The sequence below is a fragment of the Mus caroli genome, unplaced genomic scaffold (assembly GCF_978045245.1).
Source record: "Mus caroli unplaced genomic scaffold, Mus_caroli_1 scaffold_8, whole genome shotgun sequence".
Taxonomy (NCBI): Eukaryota; Metazoa; Chordata; class Mammalia; order Rodentia; family Muridae; genus Mus; species Mus caroli.
The window spans coordinates 68,406,561-68,420,447 of NW_028227263.1; the positions used below are offsets into that span (position 1 = coordinate 68,406,561).

At 44.4% G+C, this 13,887-nt stretch overlaps 1 protein-coding gene across 5 annotated transcripts in view; it reads left to right on the forward strand.

Annotated features, from left to right (window-relative positions):
* The window catches only part of Ntrk3 (neurotrophic receptor tyrosine kinase 3), a 399,848-nt gene that overhangs the window by 208,854 nt on the left and 177,107 nt on the right, over nt 1-13,887 (forward strand). For all 5 annotated transcript variants that reach the window (XM_021166476.3, XM_029479478.2, XM_021166477.3 and 2 more), the window contains exon 12: nt 7,327-7,515. In XM_021166476.3, coding sequence (XP_021022135.1) covers nt 7,327-7,515 — 189 coding nt within the window. The remainder of the gene's footprint in view (nt 1-7,326; nt 7,516-13,887) is intronic.

Here is a 13,887-nt window from a genome sequence, read left to right on the forward strand (position 1 = left end):
CCTCACTGTCAGTTAAAAGAAGTTCCAGCTGAAACCGCCTGGGGTCAACCAGTGGGCTTTTGAAATATTGGCACTTCCACTTGTGAATGAGGGAAGTCAGAGACATCTGGGCTCAGCTTGCGGGAACTGAAGCTCTTTGATAATGGCATACAGTTTAGTTAGTGCAAAAAAGTCGAGAGAGAGAGAGAGAGAGAGAGAGAGAGAGAGAGAGAGAGAGAGAGAGAGAGAGAGAGAGGGAGAGGGAGAGGGAGAGGGAGAGGGAGAGGGAGAAGAGAGAGAGAGAGAGGCTTGGAGATAACAGTGATGAGAGAGAGAGAGAGAGAGAGAGAGAGAGAGAGAGAGAGAGAGAGGCTTAGAAATGACAGTGATTTTCGAACCTGGCTGTGCCACTGCACTATAAACTCAGATGATATTTCCTTCAGTTCCCAACAGTCCCCAACCTGAAGGGGGTGGGGGAGCTATAGATACAGCTTTATGGGAAGCCAAATACTCCATTTTGGCACAATGTTGGCTTGCTGCATTCTCTTTTTGCATGTATCTATGTGTGTGGTGTGCATCTTCCTTTGCATATATATTAGAGTGCATGTAAAGGCCCAAAGCTGACGTTGAGAGCCTTCCTTGATTGCTTTATACTTAATTACAGGGTCTCCCAATTGTATCCAGAGCTTGCCTATATAGCTAGTCCAGCTAATCAACTTGTCCCGGGAATCCCTGTCTCCACCTCTGAGTGCTGGAATTAAAAGCTGGCTGCCGTACCTATCCAGCATTTATGAGGGTCATAGGGATCCAAACTGTATTCCTTGCAGAACAAGTGCTTTAATGGCTGAGCCATCTCCCTAGCCTTCTTGTTGAATTGTGTGTAGTAATGATACAACAATGGGTGAAGCTGAATTAAGACATGTCCAGACTTGAGCTAAGAACTCTTTTGGGGAGCCTTGGACAAAGAACACTAGCATTTTGGATTCTAATCATCTTAGATATGCAATTGGAAAGTAATTATTTTCTTCCTGTTGATGCAACATCTGCACACAGTCTTTGGAGGAGGCTGACTGCCTTTCCTCTAGGTTGAAAGCATTTTCCCACTCTCTGGACCCCACGCTGCTGGCCATTCCTTTGCCCTTGAATTTTCTGTTGCTTCTAATCACTACAACTTGGTGTTGCAATTTTCTAGCTCTAAAGTTTCCTAGGAAAATGTTGTGATTTTCTTTCCTGTACAAGGCCAGTTCCCTGTGGGTCTGACTGGGTGTTAAGACTAGAACTGAAAGGTTCGGGCATATTTCAGTGGTAGAGTACTCATCTAGCATGCACAAGGCAATGGGCTACTTCTCATCTCCAACATAACACACACACACACATACTGCACACACATACACTACACACACATACACTACACACACATACACTGCACATACGTAGAACACACACTGCACACATACAAACTGCACACACACTGCACACACATACACATACACACACTGCACACATACTGCACACACATACACTGCACACATATACATTGCACATACACAGAACACACATTGCATACACACACTGCACACATTGCACACACACACAGTGTATCTGGGAAAGGTACAGTGATTGACCCACTATAATTGCCCCATTCTCATAAGCAGATGCTGGGACCTGAGCCAGCCTAGGACAGCGGGATAAACTCAGACTTGGAAACCAGATAGATAAGGCTGTATCTACTGTTTATTAACTGGGTGACCTTGGGCAAATTATAAAACCTTGAGCTTCAATTTCCTCAGCTGCATCACAGTGGATAAGAGGATCAACCCCCAGGGCTGGTTTCGATGACTGAGTGCGATAAGGGAAGCGAGTCTTCAGAATACTAGGTCTGCTTTTCCTCTCCTTAAGCATGTTCGCAGGCTGGCTGATCATAGGCATCATTTTCAATCACTAAGATCTCTCCAGGCTCTGAATGCTCTGAAGCATGAACACCGCCTTTGGTTCCTGTAAGGGCTAGGAGGGAATTGGAGCCAGAGAATAAAGCTTGCCTTTTGGGAAATACTTCTGGGAGAGGAGCCGAGTAGTGAAGAGGGCATGCCTTGTTGGGCAGCCTGCAGAGCCTCCTGTGCCCTAAAGGTCACTCTGGGCAAAATCTATCCAGGAGGAAGCAGAGGGGAGGGCCCATTGGATCTGGGCAGGAATTGAAGGCAGCGACTTGTCCCCAGGAACTCTCTCGGTCACAGCCTCTCTTCACTTGGCTTCTGTCCCACATCTGCCAATAAAAATTAAGAAATTGATTTTCTTTTGTTTGCCTCTGAGGACCAGGCTCTTTTTATGAGACAGTAAATGGAATCCCTCTCTAAGCATGGCTGGATTTTTAATTGTGTTTGTTGTGGTTTCCCTTCTTCCCCATTTATGAGTTTCTGCTCCCAGATTTGTTGATGCGGAACTCTTGCACACCGGGGACATGTCAGTTTTTGAATTTTATCAGTGGGAAAAGGTTGAGGTTTTAAAAACTCACTTTCTTAATCCAAAGGTTGGCATGTTTTGCTTCATGCTGACACATGGAAAAAGCACGAAGCTCTTCCAGGTTTCTTTTACATCTCATGTGTGTTCTATCTTGGTGGTCATGGTCTCATTCCATGTACGGATGGAAATGGAAGTCCACCTTTGGGGCTAAGGGTGGAGAGGAGGCACTGAGAGATGAATTGCCCCACTGAGACCAGCACACATTTATCCTTTGAATGAAGGATTACTTTTGTAGAGGTGTGTGTAGGCTTGTGTGTGTGTGTTTGTCTGTGTGTGTCTGTGTATGTCTGTGTGTGCTTTTGTGTCCATGTGAGTGTGTGTGTGTGTATCTGTGAGTGTGCAAGTGTAGCCTAGGAATTGACCTTAGGTGTCTTTGCGTATCATTCTCCACCTCTCCATTTTGAGACAGAACCACTCACTGAAACTGGAGTTCACTGATTGGCTACACCAGATGTCCAGAAAGCCCCCAGGACCCTCCTATTTTCATCTGTCAGTGCTGCAATCACAGACAGGCACACAGAGGGCTTTTTATGTATGTGTTGGAAAGCCAAACTTAGGCCTCATGCATGCACAACAAGCATTTTATTTAACATCTCCCCAGCCCTTGTAGAAGTTTCTTCAAGATGGGGTAAAGCATGAAAATGGTCTAAATGAAAAGACCCAAAGAACACGTTAGTTATGGAGAGTCCATAGTGCCTCCACCAAGCTTGACAGCTTAAAACAACAAATCTGTGTCTCCAGGATCTACTGCTCTGCCCTGGTCGAGTCTAAGAGACTAGAGCTCTGCCTCACGCTTTCCCAAGTGCCAGCACTGGGAGAAGGGGATGTGTCCTCATGGAAGAGCTGTGTCCTCTCCACTGTTTACTGGCTTCTAAAGAAGCAGAGGGTGTTGCATGCCTTCCAGGTGTACAGAATACTGCTGTACCTCAGATGTCTGGAGGCTCTTGGCAAATGTAGCTTCCATGACCTCAGCTCCTAAAAGAGCTTTCAGAGCGGCGGGGTGGGGGTGGGGGGTGGGGGTGGGGGGTGGGGGTGGGGGGTGGGGGTGGGGGTGGGGATAAGATTACCTTCTCTCTTTGAGAGGAAGTTTAAGGATAAAGGAAAGACCCTATAAATGAATGGGGTATGGACCTGCTGCTTTAGGGTTGAGCTCTAACTGATCAAAAACCACCTTTCAGAGGTGAACCCGGGCTTGCTTGCTGGTTTCAGCCATGGGCTGGCAGAGATGATGGCCCTTATTTCACAGCCTTAGGAGGAATGTGTATAGCACCCGCTTATTGGCTTTTATTTTATAGTGAGAATGAATAAGAGGGTGTTGGGTAGTAGACGCTGGACTGATGCTACCATGTTTTATTCTGATGGTGGACATAGTTTAATAAGATCATTTGGCAGTGCTGGGCAAAGATGATGATGAATTATCTGTAGTCTATCTGGGTGAATCTAATTGAGGTGATTTATCCCTCTCCCAGTCTTCAGGGGTCAAGGAAATACCTTTCAAACACATCTCAGACTCTTGCCATTAAAGCCAGCTGCTCATCGGGAGTACAAGGCACTAGGATGCATTAGAATCCTTTGTTCCTTTGAGCAAAAACATTTTCCACAATATTTTCCTCCTGAAGGAAGTGCCAGGAGATGGTTTGGTGCACATGCCCTGGTGTGTGAATGTGTGTGTGTGTGTGTGTGTGTGTGTGTGTGTGTGTGTGTGTAGAATCCCATGTTGAAAATTCATATTCTCTTCCTTCAATTCCCAAGAAGTCTTTCTAAACTGTTGTTTCAACTTGGCATAGAAATTTACTTTTTCTTCTAGGTTTCATTTCTTTCCTTTCAGTTTCATTTTTGGAAGGGTTTCCTGACTTCTTAAACTCTTCATCAACTTAAAAATGCTTGTGACTGAAGTTTTCAATGACCCTTTCCTGCCTTCAAATTGTCCACCTCTTAAGTATTGCCTTATTTTATACCTGTGATGTCCTATTTCCCTCTTAGACTGTTGGTTGTTGTTTTGGTTTTCTGAGCCTTCTGCCTCGTCCATTGCCTTCATTCCTGCAGGCTCCCAACTGCCCGTCTTGCATGTAGAAACTCTTCTAAGATATCTGGTGGTCTCTCCCACAGCCCCATCTCTCTATATTTAGGAACCGAGCAGTGGAAAGCTGAAAGGATTCCAGGTTGTGTGCCTGAGGTTGCCATGCTCATTGTCAGCTTCGCTGTGAAATGAGTCCGGGGTAGCTTTTCATCAGGAACAGGAAAAAAAAAAAAGGTCAACATCTGGAAGCCTCCTTTCTGACTTTCTCTGTGGAAGAATCTGCTCACATTCTTAGTTCTGGGATGAGTGGATATCAGGAACTGGTAGGCAGTCTAAGCACAAAGGTGACTGTTCTAGGAATAGGAAGAAAGGGCTCGCTCAGTTTTGTGCTTCATCCAAGCACTCCCCCATGTCTCTTGATTCAACTTCTGTAGGGATACATTGCTCCTCTTGTGTGGTGGGGGAAAGGTTGTGGCCCCAGAGTGGAATCCAGGGTTCACCTCAATTAGATTCACCCAGATAGACTTTTTCCACAGAGAAAGTCAGAAAGGAGGCTTCCAGATGTTGACTTTTTTTTTCCTGTTCCTGATGAAAAGCTACCCTGGATTCATTTCACAGCGAAGCTGACAATGAGCATGGCAATTCATCATCATCGTCTTTGTCCAGCACTGCCAAATACTCTTATTAAATTATGTCCACAATCAAAACAGAACACAGTAGCATCAGTCCACTATCTTGTTAGGCATGGGCCTCCTTGTCATTTTCCTGTGCAGCCTATCCTTAGGCCATAAGCCTCTTTGGATATCCTACTCCTGGTGCACGCACTCCCAACAGGTCACATGTCAGTGGTGCTCTCCCACTTTGCTCTGAGTCAGTGCCCTCCTTTGATGTATTTTTTCAACTTCCCAAATGTTGTTGAAATGTCTTGCTTATTCTCATCTCTTTCTCCTAGTGCACTAATATTTCTTCAATTCTTTTGTATTTTAGTGATGGTTTTGGGGACGGCTAATACGAGGGCTTAGTGTTCCTCATTTCACTGCAGCTCACCAAGGAAGTTTTTTCCCAATGAATTTCTGAGCAAAGTGTTTGCAGGACCACATTCCGTTTTGCAAGACAGGTGATTACTCTGGGCATTTTGGCAACCACTTATTGCCACTTTTGCACAGAGTCTCTAGACACCATCAGCCATTTGTCACGGGTTGGAATAAGCCTGCCTGTGCTGACGGAGTGGAATCCAGGGTCCGCCGTTTGCATTTACCAGTCTTCCATTTAGTTCTGCCTCATTGGCGCTTCACCTCGCTGTTTGATGGGAAATATTCTCTCCATAAACTTCAGTAAGATGTAATGGATTTCTGCAGTGGAAATATTGTTCAAGCCGCAAAACCAAATCGCAGCAGGCACTTTGTCTGGGGACCCTGTGTCTAGCAAAGCAGCCACTTAAAACACCCGTTGTACGAAGCCACAAACAGTCACAGCTAATTCCCTTTACAGGGGTTTTCTTTGTATGTATGGATGAATCACACCACCAAACACGATCATTGTTCTGCTAAGACTGCAGCATTAATTATCTCTGTCAACGTGTGCTTGGGAGTCACCTACACACCGGGTTTCCTCTTAGGGTTAGAAAATGGATGGGGTGGGGGCAGGGGATTCAATTGGTGATGTTTTGGTGTGTATGCTTTGTAGTCACTGGTACAATGTGGATGTTTCAAGAGTAGGGCAGCCATCACAGCTACCACCAGGCTAACAGTGATATAGCCTAACTACATACGATGTAAGAGAGGCTCAGGGCAATACTGAGTAACGAAGATAGTACAGAGACCAGGGGAAGCCGTATCATACCCTCTGGAAAGTGAATGGCCATGCTGAAGGTCATGGAGCCTCCAACCTCCTAATCACGGGTTCTGGGTCATGGCTGTACACCAAAACATATGGAGAACATTAAGAGTCTTGATGCCAGGTGGTACCCCAGACTACCTGAATCAGAATTTCTGGGGTAATACTCTGGAGTTTTGCATACATGCATGTATATGGATCTCTCTCTCTCTCTCTCTCTCTCTCTCTCTCTCTCTCTCTGTGTATGTGTGTGTGATGTGTGTGTGTGTGTGTGTGTGTGTGTGTGTGTGTGTGTGTGCATGAGGTTGACACTGGGTGTCTTCCTTAATTACTTGCTACCTTATTTTCTTTATACAGGGTCTCTTACCAGAGCTGGAGCTCTGTGACCAGCCAATAAGTCTTAGGCATCCTCTTAGCTCTGCCTACCCAGCACTGGAATCATAAGTGTTTACCACCATGCTTGGCTTTTATGTGTGATGCTGGGGACATAGCGCAGGTCCTCATGGTTATGAGGCAAGGACTTTAGAAACTGAGCCACCTCCCCAGCTCTTCAATAGCAATATTTTATTTTATTTTATTTTATTTTATTTTATTTTATTTTTTTATGCTCCAAGTAGAGGAGGGGTTCTGTTTTTAAGTCTTGTTATTGCTGCATAAACAAAGAAACTTAGGAGCTTTATTATATTGAACTAATTTGGGTTTGGGAAGGAATTAAAAAGATTTATGTCATGGTTATTTCCATTCATTTTTATTTTGGAACTATTTCTATGACTGAGAGTCAGTTATTTTCAAGGAAGTGAATTTGGCTGGAGTTGTTAAAGTTGAGAATTCAGGGAAATTGAGCAATCCTTATCTAATGGATAATACTTTTCAGAAAAATATGACGGTAAAGCAGTGAAGAGCCTGTGGGCAGGCCTGGTATGGAACGGATGTGACCTCACCAAGTCCCCTGTCTCTTATGGTTTGTGCAGGTCCTGTGGCTGTTATCAGTGGAGAGGAGGACTCAGCCAGCCCACTGCATCACATCAACCATGGCATCACTACACCATCATCGTTGGATGCTGGGCCTGACACAGTGGTCATTGGCATGACACGCATCCCAGTCATTGAGAACCCCCAGTACTTCCGTCAGGGTCACAATTGCCACAAGCCGGACACATGTAAGTAATAGGATTGGATTCTGTCCCCCCACCCCCCACTTTTCTTTGTAGGGGGGGTGGTATGGAAGCAAACCATGTCTCTGGGGTTCTGGAACCTTCTAGGGTAACCTTTCACCTACCTACCTCCCACTTTCTAGGAGACCCTCTCTCTTTGTCTTTAAATGCAGAAAATATCCTGGATAAGGGGATGCCAGTGGGCAGAATCCCTGGGGAAGGGAGGACCACAGTCTATGTTTAGTTCCATCTTCTATTTACCTGACTCAGCATTGCCCTGAATAAGGAGAGGTGCTCCTGTAAGGCAGGGCACACCAAAGAGGCTGGTCTTTTCTGCAGACCCAGCCTAGCAGTTAAAACACATGGCCTGGCTCTGTCTATACAGCAACCTCTGAGGTCATCAGAAAATCTATACAGGCCTCCATGGGAGGGGAAGCCAGTGAAGGCAGTAGATACCTTTGAATAGAAATGACTCTCTAGCTGCCCAGCCCAGCGCCCGCCCAAAGTATGCACTCCCTAAAAACATTCCAGCTCAAGCTCTAGGAATCCCCTCTTCCTACCCTAGAGCAACTATTTCCTCCATGTTTATCACCTCCTGTTGGCTTCTGCCACTCTCTTTAGATTTCCTCTGAGCCCCTGCTAGATCCCCTCTCAGCTCCTGAAGCTGTGATGGCTTGTCCCTCCAGGCAACGTTGTTTTCCTTCCTATGTCCCCAAGCCCAATGTGCCCAGTGATATGAATGCACAGCGTCTCCCCTTCACACTGCTCCTGCCTCCCAGGGAATGATCCACTGCTCGGCCGAGTGCAGAGATACCACTATTGAGCAGGGATACCACGGAGGGATGGAAGTAACCTGCTAGGGAAAGGCCTCACCATACAGACAGAATACCAAAAGGCTGCGAGTGGCCCATTCCAGCTACCGGAATTCCCACCATGCTTCTTTCCATGTCTCAGTCAGTCTGGGGTAGGCCTAGGTAAAAGTCATATTCTGGTCTTGTTCATCCCCCTGGTCTGAACTCTCTGTACTTGAATCATACTCTTCAAAGCTCATAGCTCTTGCTGCTGCTGCTGCTGGGACTTCCAGCAGCTGAGCAGGTCTTGGGTCATCCCATCAACCTTCACTTCCATTTCCCTGGCTTGAGATTTTTCATAAGCCTTACCACACTGAGCAGGGCTGTTCTAGTGTCATCTCAGGCCATCGTTTGCCTCCGTATCTAGAATCTGCTGTAGTGTTTTGTTAGAGGCTTCCTGTGAGTATCATACAAAGGGTACTGGGTTCTAGATCAAGGTCTGGCATAGGGAAGAGATAATGTTTCAGATCTACAGTATAAACTGTGCAAAGAACAGCACCACTACTAAGTGCTTTTCTGAGATCAGACTTGTCTGAACTGGCTAGGGGCAGCCAGGAAGGACAGTCTTTTGTAGTGTTCTTTGGCTGTTGCTGTTTTGAATATAAATATTTTTACTGTTGTTTGAGGTAGTTCTTTCTATAAAGTCTCCGTAGGCAGTGAATTAGAAAATTCTGAACCTATGTTCACAGAGAAAATATAGTGTTTGGTTTTGGTGAACTTCTGCTTGCAATATTTTATCAGCTAACCTGTAAATAACCTTTCATGTTGTGATTTTATTTTTTTTCAAAAAAAATCACCTTAGTTAACAGATGTGACTGACTCATTCACATATGACTCAACTAATAGCTGATCAACACCCATCTTGTATACAGACTTCTCTGTAAGACATATGGCCGCCATCTTGTATTTGAGATCATGGAATGGTATTTCAGAGTGATGCTTAGATCCCATTTTAGGGCAAAATTACCAAGAAAAACACCAAAGGAAAAAATTGCAGTCTGAAATAGACCACCAGAAGAATGCACTTGTTTATGGTATGAAAATTAAAACAATAATTTTAAAACATGTTGCATGTGATGAATATAAGCAATTTCATCTCCTAATTAAAAGTGTACATACACACCTATCTGTAGACATGCAGTTAAGGCCCTGGTTAGCCTCTGCTAGAAATGTTCATGCAGAGACATTGGTTTCTGGATTGCAAATGAGCTTTAATGGCCAGGCAGATTCCCAAGTACAGAATCTTGACTGATGAGCATCACTGTCCACTCTAAGTGGATGCTCTGGCCTGTGGATGGATGTTCAGAGTCAGATCCTAGGGTCAAATCTATTTACTGGAGCTTTGTGTAATCATGCCATAGGCACAAGTATAAGACATGGGTGAGCCAGGCATGGTGGTGCATGCCTTTAATCCCAGCACTTGGGAGGCAGAGGCAGGCAGATTTCTGAGTTCTAAGCCAGCCTGATCTACAAAGTGAGTTCCAGGACAGCCAGGGCTGTACAGAGAAACCCTGTCTCGAAAAAAAAAACAAACAAACCAAAAACCAAAAACAAACAAACAAAAAAACCAAACAAACAAGCAAAAAAAAAAAAGACATGGGTGAATCTGACATGTGGGATGGAAGGAAGTTTCTCTTGAGACATCAGAACCTTTGTCCCCTGGGAACTCAAGAGCTGTGGAAAGAACTCTGGGACCAGTTGAGTGTCCTTGGATGTCAGGGAAAATCTCACAGCCAAGGATCGATCACACCAGGAAAACTATGGAGCATGCAGAGCTGTCCTTCTGAAACTTGTTCTGGTGTGTGAGCCAACATGGCCATTTAGGGAATGAGCCAGTAGAGGTTGGTGGACATAGATTTTTGGCTTCTTGGTAGACACTTGGGTTGGAGAGAACAAAGCCTTATCACAGGAAGATCATGGGTTGACTCCAATTGTCCAAGCCCCTTGACCACAGGCAAAGTGTCTTTTTAGTGCTGCAGTCCATTTGGCCCTATCACAGTGGATAACTAATTATTCTTCGAAAACATGTGCATTACGATAAGTTCTTTGCAGGATCATTAGAATTGTATTTGCCTAATTCTCCTGTGACTCACACAAGTAGGGGCAGAAAGGTAGAGAGGCAATGAGTCTCTGATTCCCAAGGTTTTATCCATCCAGGGAACGAACTTTGTGACACAACCCTATGTACAATGAGATGCCATCGTAATAGTTAAAGCCATGTGTGCTTTGGCATATCAATAGACAGGAGCAGCCACAGTGCTGTATGCAAGACTTGAATCACACCTTTGGAAGGATAGTGAAAAATCAGAGTATTAAGAGACCAAATTATTCACATGGTGGATCCCAGGGCTTGCCTTGCATGATTCCCTCCCTTGTCCCATTTCAACGTGTATCATTTGGGAGTGCTGTAGGGACAGAGAGCTTCCTGGCTGCAGGCTTCATTATTCAGCCTCTACATCAATGGACTAAGCTCAGAGGGTTTTTCTGCCTTTATTCTCGTGTTTACCATGAGTCATGGGACCTTTCTAACCAGAATGATTAGGATGCTGGTTGGCTTCTTGCTTCCTGCTTTCTATCTGTCTTCAATCTGGCCCACAGCATTTTTCACCACTTGTCAGGTTGCAAGGATGTTTAAAGATCACCTGGTACCAATCCCTTATCATATGCTTGCATCCTCTGTTTATGTTCCTAACAAATGCTCTGCACTTGACATTGTCTTTATCCTGAACTGATTCAGCCTTTACAGGATCCCGAGAGACCTGAATAAAAATGCAGCTACTTGGCCCTGTGTAGCCAACCTGAGCCTAGTAAGCCCCTTGTTATTTATGTAAACATTCCCAAACTCTCAAAAGCAATAGGAAATGGATAGTGTTCCTTGTCACATGGCTGAAGGTCTTGGGCTAGATCTTACAGAATGAGATAGATGAACCTGTCCAAATGGAGATAATGAAATTTGTGCATAGGCCTATTTGGTATTGGATTACCTTTGTGTATCTCATGGACTTCAGTAAAGTCAAAATTTGAAAGTCCTGGGCTTGCTATCATCTGTAGAGTCAGGCCTCTGCTCTTTCCCATAGGCTGGAGAGAAGGCATCTGGTTGTCTATGATGCAAAGGGCTCTCTGTTCATTCCTTTTCTTAGAACCTAATCTCTGTTGAGGAAACAGGCTGTTGGCTGTGCATCCATCATTATCATCCCTTTGGTCTTCGGGTGTCTACTTCGGCCTTTGTTCCCAAGTAGTGCTAGCCACTTTCCCAGGGTCAGCACCTCACAGCCTGCAAACAGGAATGTGTCCCCAAGCCTGACCCCTCCTTCTACTGTCCTCCTCCAAGACCATGTTTGTCTGTTTCTTTTCACCATGACAACTTGTGCTGTGATGGAGCCGCTAGTCTACTTTTTGAGCCATGTCCCCAGGATCCTCAACACTCTTTTTCTTTGAACCTTTTGCACAGCTGGAGCAGGTTTCTGAGGCTCTATTCCTCTTACCATCTGTGCACCATAGCTTCTCCATCAAATACACACTTGGGAAGGGTTTGTGCTAGGCATTCTTCTGGACAATAGGAAGGAGGAAGCAGACACACATTGCTGTCACCCTCTCAGTTTGACTGCTAACCAAAGCTAATTCCCAAGATCCCCACTTACTTCCTAGACCCTCCCCCACCCATTGTGCCTTATACATTCTGTTTTTGCCTGTTGCTATTGGCTTTCCAACCTTTATCCTTTCTTTTCAGACTGGCAATTATTTCCTAATGGCTGTATGTAATTCCTATTTTGAAATAACACCTCCCTACACACACATACACACATACATACTCTCTCTATAGCATTGCCCCATACCATTTTCTTCCTCAATATATTGTGCTATAATGGCATTTTAATTCCAGATACTTATGAATCCCTCCCAGGCTCACTCTATCACAACGTGAGTTTTCTTCTCTGCTTCTTTCTAACCCAAGGCTTGCAGACAACACCACATACCAGTCTTGGATGACTTTAAACCAGATTCTAAGTCACCCTATCACCTCTCAAATAAATGTGTACTGTTTCCCAAATATGGATTTACTTCTTTCCAGTTATAGCACTTCTGTGCTATAATTGCCCCCACCCATGCATGCACTCTCACTATGTGTTCATGTGTATGCATGTATGTGGTTGGCTAGAGGACAGCTTTAGGTAACACTCCTCAGGCTCTACTCACGTTTATTGAGACAGGGACTCCCCTTGACCTAGCATCAGCTGAGAACTTTAAGCTGACTCTCCAGTAGGCTCTAAGGACCTAGTTATCTCTACCTTCTCAGAACTAGTATCTAACTTTTTAGTTTCTACTGAACACACGAAGGCCAAAGAAGACACTAACATGCATCAGATGGTATCGTAGTTTGGATTCTGAATGTATCCCCAAATCCCCCATGTATTGGAGACTGGGTGCTCAAGGTGGCACTATTGGGAAGTGGTAGAAACATTAAGGATAGAATTTGGTAGAAGTTCTAGGATACTGGGGATATGCGCTCAGAAGGTACTTAGTGATAGTCTTCTCTCACTTTCTTTTCCTCCCTCAACATGCAGTGAGTGATTTTGGCTCCATCATATGCTCTTTACTGTTGTCACCCCAAACCCTTCCAGAACTCTAAAATCAATAAGTCCAACTTATCCCTGACCAGGACCTTTTGCACAATGAGCCAATCTAGATGTTGTCTCTTTATAAAATGAGGATTTTAGGGTTTTTTTATGGTCAGGGAAATTTGATAGATATGGATGCCTCATGACCTAGGTTCTTTAACAAGGTTGCTGATTTGCTGCCTCAGCATCTGGACCAAACCCACAAATGTTTGTTGTGTTTTATCTTAAGTTATCAGTAACTGGCTTTCCAAGGAAGATCCTGCTACCCCATTTTACAGATAAAGCAACTGAAGCTCTATCAGCTTTGCTGACTTGCTCTAGATCACACAGCTCTCAAAATTGAGCCTGGGATAATTAAAAGAACAAACAAGAACCATGGGACCAACATCTGTCTTTATTCAACAAACCAGTTACCTAGCATTCTAGGGATCCTAAAATCTGCCATACCTACTGACTGTAGGGAGATACCCTGTTTAGAGGTGAGGACAGTTTCTATGTAGTATGTTCAAGGTTGACGAAAATTCTTAGTCACAAGACTGGGTCAATCTTTGTCTAACACTTATAACCTCTTTGATTATAGATTCAAGATGCTAAGGGACCATGTCTTCAGGTGAGGTAGTAGCTACTCTTGGCATTAGATAATTGTTTTCTTCTTAGAATAGGTTTAGGTTTAAAACGGAGCAAAAAGTGGAGTTCCCACATGTTCCTATTTATTCTCTCTCCCTACAACAGTTTGCTGCTGTATCATTGAAATCTGGCATGAGTGTGGTTCAGTTTTGTTAAGTGATAGCATTATGGTAATATTGAGAGATTACTGTTAGCTAAAGTCCACAGTTTTCAGTAGGATGGTCTCTTTGTGTGTGGCAGTTCTGTGTTCTGATCTAAAAGTCCTGTTTCATATCCCAACC